This window comes from Henckelia pumila, chromosome 1 (genome assembly GCF_033568475.1).
Source record: "Henckelia pumila isolate YLH828 chromosome 1, ASM3356847v2, whole genome shotgun sequence".
Taxonomy (NCBI): Eukaryota; Viridiplantae; Streptophyta; class Magnoliopsida; order Lamiales; family Gesneriaceae; genus Henckelia; species Henckelia pumila.
In genome coordinates, this window is record NC_133120.1 from 28457500 (window position 1) to 28476852 (window position 19353).

Consider the following 19353-nt stretch of genomic DNA (forward strand, 5'->3'; position numbering starts at 1 on the left):
ATACCATACCCTGGAAAGTTGGTTCTCGAGTTTTCCTTAAAAATCACATACTTGCATCAATACTTGTTCTAGCATGTGGAACTCGTATTTGGTTGATTGATTGAGCTTTTGTTATGTGGCTTATGTCTTCTGTTTCTTATGCATTCATTTTGAGCCAACTTTGATTTCAGCGGGCGGAACAACCCTTTTTGTTTAGACGTTTTTGGGGCTATACTGTGAGTGGCCTGGGTGTAGAGGTTCACCTAGAGTCAGCATACTCCTTATAGTCGCACCAAAGTCTAGGGGAGTGGGATACGTGGCACCACCTCGATTGGGAGAGTCGGTGAGTCTTTACGTGATCTCATCCTTGAGATCCCAAAAGCACAGCAGCAATCCCTTGTTATCAGAATTGATATCCCGATTTAAAGACATGCATTTCATTACGTTGATATTGATTATGTGTTGCCTTGGAAGCATGTTTATTGATTGCATTACTTGTTATGTTGCTTTTACTGGGAGTATCCTTCTCACCGGTTTATCTGGCTGTTGTTTTGTTTTGTATGTGTAATTGGCAACAGGTGGGGCAGGATCAAGTCAGCGAAGACCTGGTTAGCAACAAGAGGGAGAGTTTGTCGTGGGACTCGGTTTAGAAGTCATATTAGCATGACAATCTAGTTTATGTTTTGAAGCGTGTTTAGAACTCGAACTTGAATTGGAGGTTGTCTTGCATATGTTTAGAACTCGTTATGTTTTGTATTCGGATTGTAATAGCGAGCACCGATGCATGTTTTATCCTGTTGAGTAGTTGAACAACTCTATTAGTCTTGTATTGTATGTTGCTGGATTTGTGTACCAATGCATGATTATGTTGTTTGTGGTATGATTTTTGCACTCTCCCGAGCTTTAAATATACTTTGGATTGTTTTTCGAAGACGGAACAGCAGGAGCAGCGCACCCGCGCAACCTGGCATGCGCGCCCGTGCCTCTGGAGGGCGCATCCGCATGGCAACCAGGGCGCCGTGCGCGGCCGCGCCGATCTGGGGCGCGGCCGCGCGGCCCCCTTCCCGTTTTTTTTTTAAAAAAAAGTTCTTGGCTTTTAATTCTTGCTTGTTAGTTTACTCCTTGATTAGATGTTTAGAACTGAGGTATCACATTAAGTGGTATCAGATTAAGATTCTTGGTTGAACTAGAGCGAGCGGGGTAGTTCGAGTCCGCATGTATTGGCTCCTCGCATGTGCTTGAGTTATTTAATTGTTTATTTAATTCCATGCAAGCATGCTTTATTGATTGAGAAGTATTTGAATTACATGATTATGTGATTTAATTTATAAAGCATGAACTACTTGGAATATAACTGCTTCTGTTATCATCTGGTATCCGATATTCCAAGCAGTTGTAAGGGCACCAAATTGTAGCAATTGAGATATCTTGTGCCCTAACCTTTGATTATCAGATGGGTCCTCGTCGAGTGATTAACAGAAACCCATCGCCAGTTATTCCTACGACTGAGCAAGCTAGCACTAAAGTTGATCAGTTGGATGCTATAGCGACTCCTATGGAAACCTTGCTGAAGAGGTTCCAGTCGTTTAATCCACCATTTTTGATGGGTACAGAAAATCCAGTTGACTGTGAGAGTTGGTTGGATTACATTGATCAGTTGTTCGATTCCATTGATTACACAGATGACCGCTGAACCAGGTTAGTCATTCATCAGCTTCGTGGTGTTGCTAAGAACTGGTGGATCACGACCAAGAGGTCCATGGAGAACAGAGGTACAGTGGTTAATTGGTCTCTTTTTAAAACTGAGTTTTATAAGCGGTTTTTCCTTGTTTCGTACCGAAAGGACAAGGGAGCCGAATTTGCCAATCTCAGGCAAGGGAATCTGAACATTGAGGAGTACGTAGCCAAGTTTGATAGCTTGTTGCGTTTTGCACCGCACATTGCCGACAGTGAAGAAGCCAAAGCCGATCAGTTCATCAGCGGCTTGAATTCCAACATTTTCACGTTGGTAAACACTGCTAGACCTGATAACTTTGCAGATGCTTTGAATCATGCAAAGGGAGCTGAAGCGGGTTTGTGGAGACAGCTAGGAAATCAGATGGTACCTCAGCAGTAGAGGCAGTCTCAGAACCAACCACCTCAGTATCAGAATCAGCCACATCAGTATCAGAACCAGAAGCAGAGGTATGAAGGTGGAAGCAGTGGGGGATACAGAAAGGATCAGTAAAGAGGGAAACAGTTCAAGAGGCAGGGGAACAGTTCTTCTAGTTCCAGTGGTTCCAAGCAGTTCGGTTCAGGACAGAGTTCTGGATCATCATCCTTGTATTGCAGCAAGTGTGGAGGCAGACACTCACCAGATCAGTGTGTAGGAGTCTTTGGGAACTACAATACCTGTCAGCAACCGAGAAACTTTTCTAAGGTGTGCCCTCAGCGTAGTAGAGATCGAGCTCAGAGTGGGAGTTCATCTAGACCTACAGCTCAGCCTGAGAGACAGTCCTCTGCAGTTCACTCTTTCCAGCTTCAGCAGCAAAACAGGCATGGAGGTAACCCTAGTGCGAACCAGCCTCCGAGATAGCAGGCACGAGTCTTTGCCTTGACAGAGAATCAGGCTCAGGCAGCACCTGACGATGTTATAGCAGGTAACTGTTCGATTTTTGGTTACTCTTCTCATGTTTTGATAGATACAGGTGCTTCCCATTCCTTTATCTCTGAGAAATTTGTGTTATTGCATGCTTTGCCTACTGAGTTGTTTCTTACAGTAATAGCTGTTACTTCACCTTTGGGTAGAGGAATTGTTTTTGTCAGATTAGTCAAGAACTGTGAACTCTGTTTTGAGGGAAATTTGTTAGAGTTCGACTGCATTGTACTTGGGCTGTCAGATTTTGACTATATTGTTGGTATAGATGCTTTAACTAAGTACAGGGCAATAGTCGATTGTTTTCAGAAAGTTGTCAGGTTCAGACCTGAAATGGCAGATGAGTGGAAATTCTTTGGTAAGGGTTCTCGATCTAGAATTCCTTTAATTTCAGTGTTATCTATGACTCGTTTGTTACAGAGAGGTGCATAAGGATTTTTGGTTTACGCAGTTGATGTACTTAAATCTAGCCCCGAATTGGTTGATATACTAGTGGTTAGAGATTTTTCTGATGTGTTTCCGGAAGATGTTCCTGGATTGCCGCCAATTCGAGAGATCGAATTCAGCATCGATTTGGTGTCAGGTACTCAACCTATTTCCAAAGCTCCTTATCTTATGTAACCGATTGAATTGATAGAGTTGAAGGAGCATCTTGAAGATTTGATTGCCAAGGGATACATCAGACCTAGTGTATCACCTTGGGGCGCTCCTTTTCCGTTTGTTTGGAAGAATGATGGTTCTATGCGGCTCTGTATTGACTACCGTCAATTGAATCAGGCTACAGTCAAGAACAGGTATCCTTTACCCCAAATAGATGACCTTTTTGATCAGCTGCAGGGTTCTTCTGTCTATTCGAAGATTGATATGAGATCAGTTTATCACCAGCTGAGAGTGCGAGAGGAAGATGTTCCTAAGACCGCATTAAGAACAAGGTATGGTCATTTTGAGTTTATAGTCAAGCCGTTCAATTTGACTAATGCTCCAGCAGTTTTTATGGGTTTGATGAACCGTATCTTTCAGCGCTTTTTAGATGAGTTCGTCATTATCTTCATCGATGATATTCTGATCTATTCGAAGAATCGTATTGACCATGCAGAGCACTTGAGGATCGTCTTGCAGATTTTACGAGTTGAACAGTTGTTTGCCAAGCTATCTAAGTGTGAATTCTGGTTAGATTGAGTTGTCTTTCTTGGCCAAATTATTTCTGGAGATGGGATTTCTGTCGATCCCAGCAAGATTGAAGCGGTTATGAATTGGCCTTGACCGACATCAGTGCCTGAATTTGAAGCTTCATGGGTTTAGCTGGTTATTATCGCCGATTCATCGAGGGATTCTCTTCTATCGCCATGCCAATTAACCAGCTGACACAGAAGAATGCGCCTTTTATCTGGACTGCAGATTTTGAGGCTAGCTTTGTTGATCTGAAGAGGAGACTGACCAGTTCTCCGATTCTTTCTATTCCAAAGGGTACTGGAGGTTTCACTGCCTATTGTGATGCTTCTAACCGAGGCTTGGATTGTGTTCTTATGCAACATAAGCATGTGATAGCGTATGCATCGAGGCAGCTGAAACCGCACGAGACTCGTTATCCGGTTCACGATCTTGAACTAGCTGCGATCGTTTTTTCTTGAAGATCTAGCGTCACTATCTTTATTGTGAGTCTTTCGAGATCTTTTCGGATCATAAGAGTATTAAGTACTTGTTTTCACAAGCAGAGCTGAATATGAGACATACGAGATGGTTAGATCTATTAAAGGATTTTGACTGTGAAATCAAGTATTATCCCGAAAAGTCGAATGTTGTTGCAGATGCCTTGAGCCGAAAGCCATGTTCTTTATCTCTTTCTACTATTAGTGTTTCTCAGTTGATCGATGATTGTTGCAATTCTGGTCTGGAGTTTGAAACAGATAGGAAGACTATCAGAGTGTTTGCTATTCAAGCCAAGCCAGAGCTATTTGTATTGATCAAAGAAACACTGAAGTCTGATCCAAGCATTCAGGTTTCAGTAGAGAAAGTCAGATCTGGGCATCAGTTCGAATTCCAGGTTAGAGATGACTTTTTGTTTGTGAATAGCCGTATTGTTTTGCCTGATATTTCGGAGTTGAGACAGCGTATTCTTCGAGAGGCTCATTGCAGTCGGTTCAATGTTCATCCTGGAGGCCGTAAGATGTACAACGATCTGAAGAACCAGTTTTGGTGGAGGAGAATGAAGAGAGATGTTGCGAGGTTTGTATCTCGATGTTTGAACTGTCAGCAAGTGAAAGCAGAAAGGAAGCAACCGGGTGGTATATTGCACAGTCTATCTGTTCCTGAATGGAAATGGGATCACATTTCTATGGATTTCGTCACGAAGCTACCGCGATCTGTTCGAGGATGCGATGCTATTTGGGTAGTGATCGACCGATTGACAAAGTCTGCTTGTTTTATTCCGTACAGGATGATGTATCGTCATGATAAGATGGCTGAGTTGTATTTTAGCAATGTTTTGAGACTGCATGGTGTGCCGAAGTCGATCTTTTCAGACCGAGATCCTAGATTCACTTCACACTTTTTGCACAGTCTGCAGGAGGCACTTGGTACTCGATTGCATCTAAGTACAGCTTATCATCCTCATACCGATGGACAGTCAGAGCGGACTATCCAGACGTTAGAGGATATGTTGCGAGCGGTAGTGCTAGACTTTTACACTAGTTGGCAAGATTCTTTGCCTCTTGTCGAGTTTTCTTAAAACAACAGCTTCCAAGCGAGTATCGGTATGGTGCCTTTTGAGGATTTGTACGGCAAGAAGTGCCGATCTCCGTTGTTTTGGGATGAATTGTCCGAGTCACCTGATTTGGGGCCGGATATGCTTCGAGATATGGCAGAGCAAGTTAAGATCATCAAGTCTAGAATGAAGTCAGCTCAAGATAGACAGGCAAAGTATGCGAATGTCAGACGTAGACCTCTGAGTTTCAAGCAGGGAGACCGTGTATTCCTTAAGATTTCTCCTTTCAGAGGTACTGTCAGATTTTGTAAGAGAGGGAAGTTATCTCCGAGATTCATCGGTCTGTACGAGATTCTCAAGAAGATAGGCAATCCTGCCTACAGACTTGCACTTCCTCCGTCTTTATCTTGTATTCACAACATTTTTCACGTCTCTATGCTGCGGAAGTATCATCCAGTTGTGATTCTAATTGATTTCAAGGACGAAATCTCTTCTTAGAGGGGAAGAATTGAAACGCCCCGTTTTTATCTTAAATGAGTTTATTAGAGCTAATCAGAGTTTCCAGAGTTCAAGAGCCGACTTTTATTGATCGGGGTATATTTTGCAAATTTTGGAAATTTTAGGGAGTAAAACACAATTAATGGATTTATATATTATCTACTCATAGTTGACTTGTCTAAAGCACTCCATCTCCTTCCCCATTCGTTCCTTCTCCATTGAAGCCGATTCCTTGAGCTTCCAAGCTTTGGGATTTCAATCCGAGCTCGATCCGGCCGTTATAATTTAATTCTGAAGGCAGATTAGCGATCACAACAACGAAAGCTCCGTTATACCGTAAGTATTTCTCCGATCAGACACGTTTTGTTTTTCGGATGTTATTAGAATCGTTTGAGATTCGAGTATGCTGTTCGTGGCAGAGTTCTGATCGTTTATTCTTTGTCGATTTTGAAATAGAGCGTCGTTCGGAATTGTTATGATTTTTGGAAGCCATTTTTGAAAAAGAGGTTTTGAGATTTGTTGGAATTGCCTTTTTATTGTTGTATTAGCATTGATACGAGTTGATATCGATATTGAACTGCTGTTTGCATTTCTGGTTCGTTCAGTTTATAGCCGTTATACCGTCTGTTTGAGTTTTTGGAGATTTGAACCATTTTGAGTTGTTGATCTTTGGCTTGTGAATTGATCGTCGTTGTTGATCATCTTTTTGTATCTGAACAGTTTCGTTTGGAGTTGTCAAGCCCGCAGTTAACAGCTGTTGATTGTCAAGATTTGGACGAAGATCGGTAAAGAGATTACCTTGAGCCGTTGTTGTTGTTGTTGGATTGTTTAGTTTTTTATTAAAATTTTTATTGTAGCGTTTTCAGAGTTGGAGATACTGCATCGAAAGGTAAAAGCAGTCATCGTTAGCGGGATAGCATACTCGGGACAGTTTTTTCTCGAGTTTTCCTTAAAAATCACATACTTGCATCAATACTTGTTCTAGCATGTGGAACTCATATTTGGTTGATTCATTGAGATTTTGTTATGTGGCTTATGTCTTCTGTTTCTTATGCATTCATCTTGATCCAACTTTGATTTCAGCGGGCAGAACAGCCCTTTTTGTTTAGACATTTTGGGGGCTATACTGTGAGTGGCCTGGGTGTAGAGGTTCACCTAGAGTCAGCATACTCCTTATAGTCGCACCAAAGTCTAGGGGAGTGGGATACGTGGCAACACCTCGATTGGGAGAGTCGGTGAGTCGTTATGTGATCTCATCCTCGGGATCCCAAAAGCACAGCAGCAATCCCTCGTTTATTAGAATTGATATCCCGATTTAAAGACATGCATTTCATTACGTTGATATTGATTATGTGTTGCCTTGGAAGCATGTTTATTGATTGCATTACTTGTTATGTTGCTTTTACTGGGAGTATCCTTCTCACCGGTGTATCCAGCTGTTGCTTTGTCTTGTATGTGTACTTGGCTACAGGTGAGGCAGGATCAAGTCAGCGAAGACCTGGTAAGCAACAAGAGAGAGAGTTAGTCGTGGGACTCGGTTTAGAAGTCGTATTAGCATGACAATCTAGTTTTTTTTTTAAGCGTGTTTAGAACTCGAACTTGGATTGGAGGTTGTCTTGCATATGTTTAGAACCCGTTATGTTTTGTATTCGGCATGTAATAGCTAGCACCGATGCATGTTCTATCCTGTTGAGTAGTTGAACAACTCTATTAGTCTTGTATTGTATGTTGCTGGATTTGTGTACCAATGCATGATTATGTTGTTTGTGGTATGATTATTGCATTCTCCCGAGCTTTAAATATACTTTGGATTATTTTTCGAAGCCGAAACAGCGGGAGCAACGCACCCGCATGGCCTGTGCCCCCCCGGACAGGGCGCCATGCACGCACGTGCCTCTGGAGGGCGCGTCCGTGCAGCAACCAGGGCACCGTGCCCGGCCGCGCCGATCTAGGGCGCGGCCCCTTCCCGTTTTAAAAAAAATTTTCTTGGCTTTTAATGCTTTCTTGTTAGTTTACTCCTTGATTAGATGTTTAGAACCGAGGTCTCACACGAATTTTGAGTTTATTATCCGTGGAGTTGTTAACCAAGTACAGGACAACCGAGGATTATTTTCAAAAAGTTGCCAAATTCAGATCTGAATCGTTAGACGAGTGGAAATTCTCTGGTAAGAATTTTTTATTCAAGGATTCATTGATATTATTCTATAGAGGAACTGTTTATTACATAATTGTGCGGAGGAATTCTCAATGCTATAGTCGATGTCCTAAATTGTAACCCGAAATAGTTGATTACCAGTGGTTATAGAGTGGATCGAAGTTGATCCGAACGAGATTCTCATATTACCTCTGATTGTCAGATCGAGAGAACTCTGACTGGATATCAGGACATCGTAGTTGAGAATTGAGAGGAAGTGTTCCATAGACCGCACTCATGTAGAGGTACGACCGCGCTGATTTTGTCATGCCATTTGATAGACAGATGTTCCTGCAGCATTTAGGAATTTTAGGAGCCAAATCTTTCAGATTCTTGGCAAGTTGTTTGTATAATTGCATTCCGAGCAGTTATATGTTATTCTATCGATGTCGTTACCTGAAATTTGAAGATTTATGAGTTCTATCGCAGAATATTTGAGGAATTCTTATCGTTTGTGAAGCCGATTACTCTGCAGATTATGTTCTTCTGTCTGGACTTCATCTTATGAGACCGGTTCTTATTGTTGAAGAAGAGATTTATCAGCGCTCCTTTATCCCTTATTTCTTCTGTATTGATGACCTTACAAGTGCTTTACACTTCTTCTTATTGAGGTTAGGGTATATTATTGTTCAGAAGAATCATTTTTTTTAGCTTGAGCGCCGAGACGGCTAAAGACGTGCGAGACTCAATGTCTGAATCTAGACTTTGAGCTCGCAGCGTTCTTATTGATTGTAAGATCAGGCATCGTTTCTTTTCTTATGAGGAGATTACGTAATATTTTCTGATCTCGGAAGTTGTGGTACTAGTTTTGCCGTACAGACTGAGTATGAGAAAGAGAAGAGGATTAGAAGTATTGAGGAACTTCTGATTTGGAGCCTGATTCTATTTGAAGAAATTGAATGCATCAGCTGATGCTCTGAGACAAAATATCTGTTCTTATTTTATCTACTATTGGTATTTTCTTTGATCGATGATTGTTACACTTCTGATTAGAGTTTGAAACAGATAGGAGGCCTATCAGGAATTTTGCTTTTGAGCCACATCAGAATGGGATAGAGATTGTGTTCGAGAGATACGTCGCGATACTTCTGTGATCTGTTTGAGTTGAGTTGCTATCCGTGTCTGATTGACGATTAATAAATCTGCTATTGTATTCCCTACAGATTGGTTCTCAGACATGATTAGATGATGGATATTATGTCAAAATTGTCAGATTTTTTGGACTGCTGGATTTGGTCATTTCAAACAGAGATCTTTGTTATACCTTAGTCTCCGAAGAGGTTTTTGTTATTCCAGTACATCTGAGTACAGTTGATATCCTCAGAACAACGGACAGCCAGAACAGACAATTTGGATTTAGAGGCTTGGTCATGTTGTAGGACTGGGCCAGCCCAGTATCTGAATAGCTTAATTGGGATAAATTTTCTGAGTCACCTGATTTGTGATCAGTTTTGTTTTGAGGTTGGATGACAGATGAAGATTTTATGTCGAGAATGAAGACGACTTGGATTAGACCACTGTAGTACGAATGTTTAGATGCAGACTTTCGTATTTTGATCAGTAAGATCGGTGTTTTCTAAAAATTTTGACTTTCAGAGAACATGTAAGACTTGAGAAAGAGAGAAGTCGTCTCTGAGATTGATTGTTCTCAATAGAGTCTGGAAATGATAGGCGATCTTGCCTACAGACTGGTTTAGTTCGGTCTCCTTCTGGTTGTTCACGAGGTGTTTTTCCATCTCTTGATGCGGATTATCACCAGATCTTTGTTGCGGAATGACTAGACCAAAGTTTCTTGTGTTCTTTAAATGTTGAAACCGGATTTGTTGAGATGACAAATTGCTTGAGACGAGTGATTCAGAGTTTCGACCTGAATTAGAAGCAGTTCTAAAACAAAGTGATTCAGTTGTGTTAGTGTAGTTGAACTGTTATGGTTTTGAAGAAGAGATTTGTGAAATAGAGTCCGAGTTGAGACAGCGTTTTCAGGACTTATTCTGAGAGATGAATTCTCTTGAAGTTTTGGGTTTTATCCCTTAGCTTTTGAGATTGAGTAGTATTTGATTTCGAGGACGAAATCTATTCTTAGAGGGGGAGAATTTTAACGCCCCGAAATTATCTTAATTTACTTTATTTGAGATAATCAGAGATTATAGAATTCGAGGATCGACTTGTATTTGATCAGGGACTACTTTGTAATTTTTAGAAATTTCAGGGACTAAAATGCAAAATTGGACTTTATTAGATATTTATACGGGTTATTAACTTTTCTCCTCACTCTTCACCTCTCCCATCTCGCCAAGCCTCCATTACAGCCGACTCCAAGCTTTCTCAAGCTTTCAGATTTTACCCCGAGCTCGATCCGTCTGATAGAATTTCATTCTGAAGGCATATTCGCGATAACGGCTACGAGAGCTGTGTTATGCCGTAAGTTTTTCTTCGATCCAGTATGCTTCAATTCTTGGATGTTGTTAGAATTGGATGAAATTCGGATATGTTGTTCTTGAGCTAAGATAGATCGTTTATTCTCAGTCGGAATTGAAAAAGAGCGTCGTTCGGATTTGTTATGATTTTTGGAGTGTGATTCGAAAATTTGGTTTAAGTATTTGTTGGATTTTGAGTTGTTTTGGATAAAGTATGGATGTTAAGAGTTGCCTTGGATTGACTTTTTGATGTTTGTGGTTTTTGGTTAGTCGATTTATAGACGTTATGCCGTCGGTTTGAGATTTTCAGTGTTTAGGGAGTTTGATTGAGTTTTGAAGTTAAGTTGATTTGGATGGATTAATATTGGATTGTTGATATCTCCGTACAGATTTAACTGAAGATCGTGGAGTTTAGAATTGGCAGGTTTCGAATCGTCGAAGTATTGTTAGAGCTTGATCGAGATTGGAAGCTACGTTGAATCAAAGAAGAGATAAAAGACAATTTAGAATTGAATGGAACAAATGACTCGAATACGACTTGATTCGAGTGTTCCGGAGAAATCACATACTTGAATGTTAATTGATGTGTTTGATTTTAATTGAATGAGTTATGATTTGCATTGCATTTATATTGAGCCAAATGATTATTTCATTTTGAATTAGAAGTTCCGAGAACTATAGTGAGGGCATTGGCAGGTGATAGTAGTGTTTTGTTTGCATTTTTAGTGTCGCTTTGTTAAGTGTTTTGCATGCATTTTGTGTCATTATTAATGTTTTATTTTAGTTTTACTTTATGTCATGCATTGAGCTTCTTAACCTAGTTTTTATTCATTGTGTAGGAATTACCTTGTTTTGATTAATGAAATCGAAGTGCGTCCATGCGTCCAAAGAAAGCAGCGAAGCAAATTTTTCATCATGGAAGCATGCGCTTGATCCTGGAATTTGCCCGGATCGAGCGCGTTCATGAAATTTTCAAGACAGTAGGATGCTCAACGTTGTGCGCTCGATCGGGTGGAAGTCCCGGATCGAGCGAGCTCAAGGAATTTTCGAGGCAGAAGGTTGCCCAGTTTTGCGCGCTCGATCCTAGCATTTTCTCGGATCGAGCGCGCGAGTCTATTGCGGAAAAAAATTTGTAATTTTGGAAACTCTTTTAATTAAGGCTCTAGACTTTTATTTGATTTTTAAGTCGGTTTTAGGGATTTTATCAAAGATTCTACACGCTTAGAACGGGGAGAACTCTCTGTGGACGGCTAGGTTTTCATCTATCTTTTCTTATTTTTATTTTCTCTCATGATTTTTTGTAGAAAATTCATGAGTATTGTTGGCTAAAATTTAGTACTTGGTTGAGGAAGACAAAACCCTTGATTTTACTTATTCATGAGATTTTGATTTACAATGTTTGATTTTTATCAAGTATCAAGGATTATTCTGAATTGATTGATATGCTTGTGTATGAGATTTTTAGATTGGCCATCTTAGGATTTCATTATACAAACAAAAGATAAATTAGAACTCAAGTCCGTAATTGTTTGAAACCTCTAATTTGCGAAGCAACTGCGTGTAATATTTTCTGCTGTTGAATTTATTATTTTGTAGGGATAATAATTGACTAGGCTAAATATAACCGCTGGTGTTTGTGTTGTCTAGTTTCGTCAGTTTTACTAGTTTGAATGCTACCGTGAATTTAAATCTGATCGCTGGTGTTGGGTTAGTTTATGGGGTAAGGGTTAACTTAGACTGCTGTTGTCTAGTTAACTAAAATTAAGGTGAGACTGGAATTAAATTTCCAATGACGAATATTTAATAAGATTAATTATTTTGGAGAATCGATGATTGAATGAATGAATATCAAGGGTGTAGTCGACTGATACCAAGTCTCGTCTCTTATTGAATTTCTCCAGTCTTTTATTCAAATTTTGCATGCTAGTGAATTTTGATTGCTTAAAGTTTTTAGTAGTTAATACAAACTCCAAAACCCCCTTTTTATTTTAAAGAACACTTTTAAATTTACCTTTCCTCGTGGGAACGATCCCTACTCACGCTACTGCATTATTTGTTTATCTGATTGAGTCAGGTAATTTGGGCGTACGCGATAAGCGCTACCAAATTTTGGCGCCGTTGCCGGGGATCGGTGTTAATTTATTGTGTTCTTCTTACTTTATTTTTAATTTTAATTTTTTATTTTTTTTATTCCTCGTAGTGCTACTCTGGTTTGTTCATGCTTTCAGGTGACTCTGCTGAAGAAGATTTTCTCTACGATTCGGAAATAGAAAGGACCTTGCATACGCGGAGGAGAGAACTTCATAGAAAACAACAAGAGGAAGCTGCTCGAGCTGCATTCCCAGAAGAAGAGATGGCTGCTAACGCCAATCTGAGTTTGAGACAATTGGGCACTCCTGATCCTAACCAACAGCCCTTATGCATTACTTTCCCCACTCTAGAAAATAATGCTAATTTTTAATTGAAATCTGGACTGATACACTTACTTCCTGCTTTTCATGGTCTTGCAGGTGAGGATCCGCACAAGCATCTGATGGAATTCCACGTGGTGTGTTCAAGCATGAAACCGCATGGAGTGATAGAGGAGCAGATTCAGCTCAGAGCCTTTCCTTTCTCTTTAAAGAGTTCTGCTAAGGATTGGCTATACTACCTACCTTCTGGATCCATCACCACCTGGACTGAGATGAAGAGGATATTTTTAGAGAAGTACTTTCCAGCTTCTAGAGCAGCAAACATCCGGAAAGAAATTTATGGGTGCAAACAGCAGATGGGAGAGTCACTGCACGAATATTGGGAGCGCTTCAAGAAACTTTGCGCCAGCTGTCCACAGCACCAGATAAGTGAAAATTTACTAATTCAATACTGTTATGAAGGGTTGTTGTCTCATGACAGGAGTATGCTGGATGCGGCCAGTGGTGGGGTTTTCGTGGATAAAACTCCAGTGCAAGCAAGAAATCTAATAGAGAATATGGCTGCCAATTCTCAGCAATTTGGCACCACGAGAAGTGATTCTGTGCCCAGAAAAAGTAACGAGGTAAACGTTTCTTCCCTTGAACAACAACTGAGCGAACTGACGTCTCTTGTGCGTCATATGGCTGTAGGGAATGGACAGATTGCAAGGGTATGTGGAATTTGTACTCAATTGGGACATGCAACTGACATGTGTCCCACTCTTCAAGAGGGATATGCGGAACAAGTTAATGCGGCAGGAGGATTTCCAGGCCACCTCAGCAGAGGTATGATCCTTACTCTAACACATACAATCCAGATTGGAAGGATCATCCAAACCTCAGATATGGCAATCCACAAGTGAATCAGCCTGGACCTCAAGCACCATAGCACAATCAATCTTATAGGCAACCGTATCCTCCACCACAGCGCCCTCAGATTCCTACGCCAGGTAAGTCTCTTGAAAACATAGTTCAGAATCTTGCCACTAATACTTTGGCTTTTCAACAGGACACCCGGACGAGCATCCAAAGCTTAAATACACAAATAGGGCAGCTCGCTGCAGCATTCAGCAAGTTGGAAGCACAAAATTCCAACCGTTGGCCTTCACAAACAGTGGTGAATCCGAGGGAGAATGTGAGTGCTATTACTTTGAGGAGTGGAAAAGAGCTGCAGATTAAAAATGGATTGGTCAAAGAACCGGTAGAGATTGAAGGGGACAAAGAATCTAAGGTGGAGGAGAGTGAGCCCATCCCTAAAGAAGCACTGCGAGGTAAGTTTCCCCCTTTTTCTGAGTATAAACCTGTAGCCCCTTTTCCCTTAGCTTTGAAGGATTCTAGGAAAAATGAGGGGATTAAGGAGCTCTATGAAACTTTTCGTAGATGCGAGGTAAACATTCCACTTTTAGATGCTATTAAGCAAGTACCTCGCTATGATAAATTTTTGAAAGAATTATGTACTGCGAAAAGAGAACAAAAATTGAAGGTTTGTAAGAAAGTTGAATTGGGAGAACAGGTCTCTGCTGTTATTCAAAAAAAGGTACCTGCAAAATTCAAGGACCCAGGTATGTTCTCGATTCCATGTAAAATAGTATATGTTCAGCTTGATACAACCATGCTAGATTTAGGAGCGTCGATTAATGTCATGCCATACTCTGTTTATGCTTCCTTAAATCTTGAGTCTTTGAATGAAACGGATATTGTTATCCAAATGGCTGATCGATCTACTATTTTCCCGAGGGGTTTATTAGAAGATGTCCTAGTGCAAGTTGGCGAATTGGTCTTCCCGGCTGATTTTTATATTCTTGACATGAAAAACAATGAAGTGAATAGCCCTATTTTATTAGGAAGACCATTCTTGAAAACTTCTAAGTCTGTAATAGATGTTGATAACGGTACTCTCACTAAGGAATTCGATGGGAAAATTACCAAATTTAATATTTTTGATGCCCTGAAAAATCCTGTTTGTGAAAGTGTTGTTAATATACTTGCAACGCCTGCTGAAATTTCTACTGCTGAAAATTTTATCTCTGATATGCAGGCACCAAAACCGCGACAAAACATCCTCCTGACCGAGCGAAAAGAATCGCCAAGAAGTCAAAGCAGAAAAAGAATGGAACATTGACTGGAAAAATTATGAAGTGGGTAAAGGTGGACAAAGGAACCAGATTTAAACCACCCTGAGGAACTGCAACATTCAGTCGAGCCAACGACCGTAAACAAAGGCGCTGACTGGGAGGCAACCCAGCAATTAGTTTTTTTTTGTTTTTTCTTCGTTCTATTTTTTTGTTTCGTTGAATTTTTGTTTTTAATTTTGGTTTCGGAGAATTTTTATTTTAATTTTTGTTTCGGAAAATTTTTGGAAAATTAAAAAAAATATAACTTCTGAAGTAGCAGGCGCGCTCGATCCTGATTGTTTTTAGGATCGAGCGCACCGAAATCGTAAGTCCACTGCCCGCACATTTTAACAGGCGTGCTCGATCCAGGAAAGTTTTAGGATCGAGCGCGCCCTTTACTTTGCTTTATTTTGGAGCGTTTTCTCCCTCTTTTCCCCCACTCCCCCTTTCAAATCCCCCTCGGCCCTTAGAACCAATTTTCTCCAAATTTTTGAAATTTCCAAATTTTTCACAATTGGTTATCTATCTATTGCAGGATCATTCAAGGGCTTGGAATCTTCATTTTTTCCCTCCTCTCTACTCCTCCAAGGTCATATTTTGCTAGAAAAGCCGGAATTGTTCGTGCACACAAGGTGTTCGACGAATTGCCAATATTACTCATCCTTGCCAATTTTTGAGTGATCATGGGTCCAAAGCGTACTACTGAGAGAGGCGAATCTTCTTGCCAAGGCACACGAGCTACAACCGCATCCTTCAACCTTGCCGGTCGTTTTGTCAATCAAGCGGCCCGGGATCGCTACGACCGCGCTAAGAACCATCGCTCCCCTATTACTGAGAGGGGTTTTGATCTCGATGTGACTGTAAACGAAGTAGCAGCTCAAGTCTTGGCACGTGGGTGGGGAACGTTCTGTAAGAAACCCGCTCCAGCCATTTTCCCTCTTGTTAGGGAATTCTATGCTAATGCTGCGGAGCGGAAGGATGGCAAGGCCTTTGTCCGGGGCACTTTGATTTCCTACGCAGCTTCTGAGTTGAACGCCATGCTAGAGACACCAGATGTCGATGACAGCATTTTCCAAAGTGCTGCCCTTTCCCCGGATGTTCACGAGATCCTTACTCAGCTGTGCTTTACCGGGGCTGCTTGGTTGGATCCGGTTACTTACAAGTGCTTCAAAGAGAAATATCTTTTTGTGAATCCGGCCACCTGGAACGCATTCCTCTGCCGCCGCCTAATGCCAATCTCACACAAGAGTGAAGTTCATGTTGAGCGTGCTGTGCTGCTATATGCTCTTGATGTCGGACTCCTGGTCAATGTGGGTCGAGTTATTCATGATCAGATACGGCAGTCGATCACTTCTAAGACATCCGGTCTTTTCTTTCCCATGATCATTACACAGTTATGCCTGCACGCTGGTGTGCAAGCTAGAGCAGACGAGGAATGGTTGCAGCCGATGCGACCCATTGACCAAGGAGCTGTTGATTCCAAAAGAGCTTATAGGCGGAGCCTATTTCTGTTGGATGACCAATTTATGGCGGTGCACCAACCGGTGCGTCCTATTCCACCTCCACGCCGCCCTACTGCAGTTACTGTTCAAGAGATGGCCGCTTTCACGCAGCACCAGAACATGTTCAATGCGGCCACAGCTGCAAAATTTCAGGTGATAGATTACATTACTCGTGGCATCTCCGCGATACTTGGGATTGATCCCACCACGCTCCCACCAGTTGTTCCTTTCCCGCCACCTTTTGAGTTTCCATGGGTCGACCCAGTGCCACCGCCAGAGCATGATGAGGACGGGGCGGACGCCAATACATAAACCTGGGGAGTTTTCTTTTTATCTTTTCATTTCTTTGCATTGCATTCATTTTCTTTTGTGTTGTTAGTTGTTTAGTTTAGTTCTCGAGCATTGAGGGCAATGCTTCGTTTAAGTGTGGGGGGGTGCATTCAGTGTTTTGTTGTTTGTTTTGCATTGTGTTTATTGCGTACTTGCATATAGTTCGTAAATTGTTTCATGAGTGTTTTGTGTGCATGAGTTGAGGATGAAATTGTCAGCCTATGATGAGATAGTTGAAAAATTGATTTTTGAAAAAATTTAACTCTTGATTGGATATGAGAAACCGTAGGTTGTTTGTTGAATATTCTTAAGCACGCATGTTTAACCAGTGAAGTGTAGCGATGTATTAGATATCGTGGATGTCTGTTGGACCATTTCACGACAATAGGTGTTTGTGAAACTTGATAGTGTTTGAATCTTGATGATTTCTTTGATATGACATAAATGATCCTGGGCGCACCTAGAAAAAAAAATTTACAACTCCATCCGGGCCTGAGAAGGATTGAAATCCTAATCCTAAAAAAAATCAAATTCAATGCTAAGTATGCGGATAAAATGGGGTTGATGCTCCATCTGGGCTATAGAAGAGGGGATTGAAAATCTAATCCTGTCTTAGTTATAGCTAAGTATGCGGGAAATTATTGGGGCTAAAGCAATACCGGGTGTAAAATCCGGAGGTGCGTAATCATTCTCAAGAAAGTTGTGTTGTGTTGAAGGATTGTTGGGAGGAGAGTTCTTGATGGTGTAGCTTGCACTGAATTGTTATAGGTCGGCGAACAGTCTTGAAACTTTGTCTTTTGAAGTTGCATGTAACTAGGGTAACATGGCACACACACATGTTCGCATTCGACTGTAGGTGTATCATTGATAATTGAGAGTTTGCTATGAGCTTATTTTAGATGAAAATGGTTTTCTCTGAGGCTATGATTTGCGTGATTCATCCTTGCTTATGTTTTTGTTCTGTTTCATTTTGTTTTTGCATAACTTGCTCGAGGGCGAGCAAGGTTAAAGTGTGGGGGTATTTGATAGTAGTGTTTTGTTTGCATTTTTAGTGTCACTTTGTTAAGTGTTTTGCATGCATTTTGTGTCATTATTAATGTTTTATTCTAGTTTTACTTCATGTCATGCATTGAGCTTCTTAACTTAGTTTTTATTCATTGTGTAGGAATTACCTTGTTTTGATTAAAGAAATCGAAGTGCGTCCATGCGTCCAAAGAAAGCAGCGAAGCAAATTTTTCATCATGGAAGCATGCGCTCGATCCTGGAATTTGCCCGGATCGAGCGCGGTCATGAAATTTTCAAGACAGTAGGATGCTCAATGTTGTGCGCTCGATCGGGTGGAAGTCCCGGATCGAGCGAGCTCAAGGAATTTTCGAGGCAGAAGGTTGCCCAGTTTTGCGTGCTCGATCCTAGCATTTTCTCGGATCGAGCGAGCGAGTCTATTGCGGAAAAAAAAATTGTAATTTTGGAAACTCTTTTAATTAAGGCTCTAGACTTTTATTTGATTTTTAAGTCGGTTTTAGGGATTTTATCAGAGATTCTACACGCTTAGAACGGGGAGAACTCTCTGTGGACGGCTAGGTTTTCATCTATCTTTTCTTATTTTTATTTTCTCTCATGATTTTTTGTAGAAAATTCATGAGTATTGTTGGCTAAACTTTAGTACTTGGTTGAGGAAGACAAAACCCTTGATTTTACTTATTCATGAGATTTTGATTTACTATGTTTGATTTTTATCAAGTATCAAGGATTATTCTGAATTTATTGATATGCTTGTGTATGAGATTTTTAGATTGGCCATCTTAGGATTTCATTATACAAACAAAAGCTAAATTAGAACTCAAATCCGTAATTGTTTGAAACCTCTAATTTGCGAAGCAACTGCGTGTAATATTTTCTGCTGTTGAATTTATTATTTCGTAGGGATAATAATTGACTAGGCTAAATACAACCGCTGGTGTTTGTGTTGTCTAGTTTTGTCAGTTTTACTAGTTTGAATGCTACCGTGAATTTAAATCTGATCGCTGGTGTTGGGTTAGTTTATGGGGTAAGGGTTAACTTAGGCTGCTGTTGTCTAGTTAACTAAAATTAAGGTGAGAATGGAATTAAATTTCCAATGAAGAATATTTAATAAGATTAATTATTTTGGAGAATAGATGATTGAATGAATGAATATCAAGGGTGTAGTCGACCGATACCAAGTCTCGTCTCTTATTGAATTTCTCCAGTCTTTTATTCAAATTTTGCAGGCTAGTGAATTTTGATTGCTTAAAGTTTTTAGTAGTTAATCCAAACTCCAAAACCCCCTTTTTATTTTAAATAACTTTTTTAAATTTACCTTTCCTCGTGGGAACGATCCCTACTCACGCTACTGCATTATTTGTTTATCTGATTGAGTCGGGTAATTTGGGCGTACGCGATAAGCCCTACCAGCAGGCGAATTACTGCAATGACCGACTTAACTCTATATAGTTACTTCAGAGTCTAGAGGATTGAAATATACATTATCCACCTCGAAGGGAGAGTCGGT

At 40.6% G+C, this 19353-nt stretch overlaps 1 protein-coding gene across 1 annotated transcript; it reads left to right on the forward strand.

The window, feature by feature from the left end:
• Positions 1–13110: 13110 nt before the first annotated feature.
• LOC140860737 (uncharacterized) lies at positions 13111–15668 on the forward strand. The gene is made up of 8 exons (XM_073263745.1): positions 13111–13461; positions 13529–13663; positions 13887–14148; positions 14200–14264; positions 14361–14439; positions 14497–14769; positions 14916–15015; positions 15527–15668. The coding sequence occupies exons 1-8, from the start codon at positions 13111–13113 to the stop codon at positions 15666–15668; spliced, it is 1407 nt and encodes a 468-aa protein (XP_073119846.1).
• The last annotated feature ends 3685 nt before the right edge of the window (positions 15669–19353 follow it).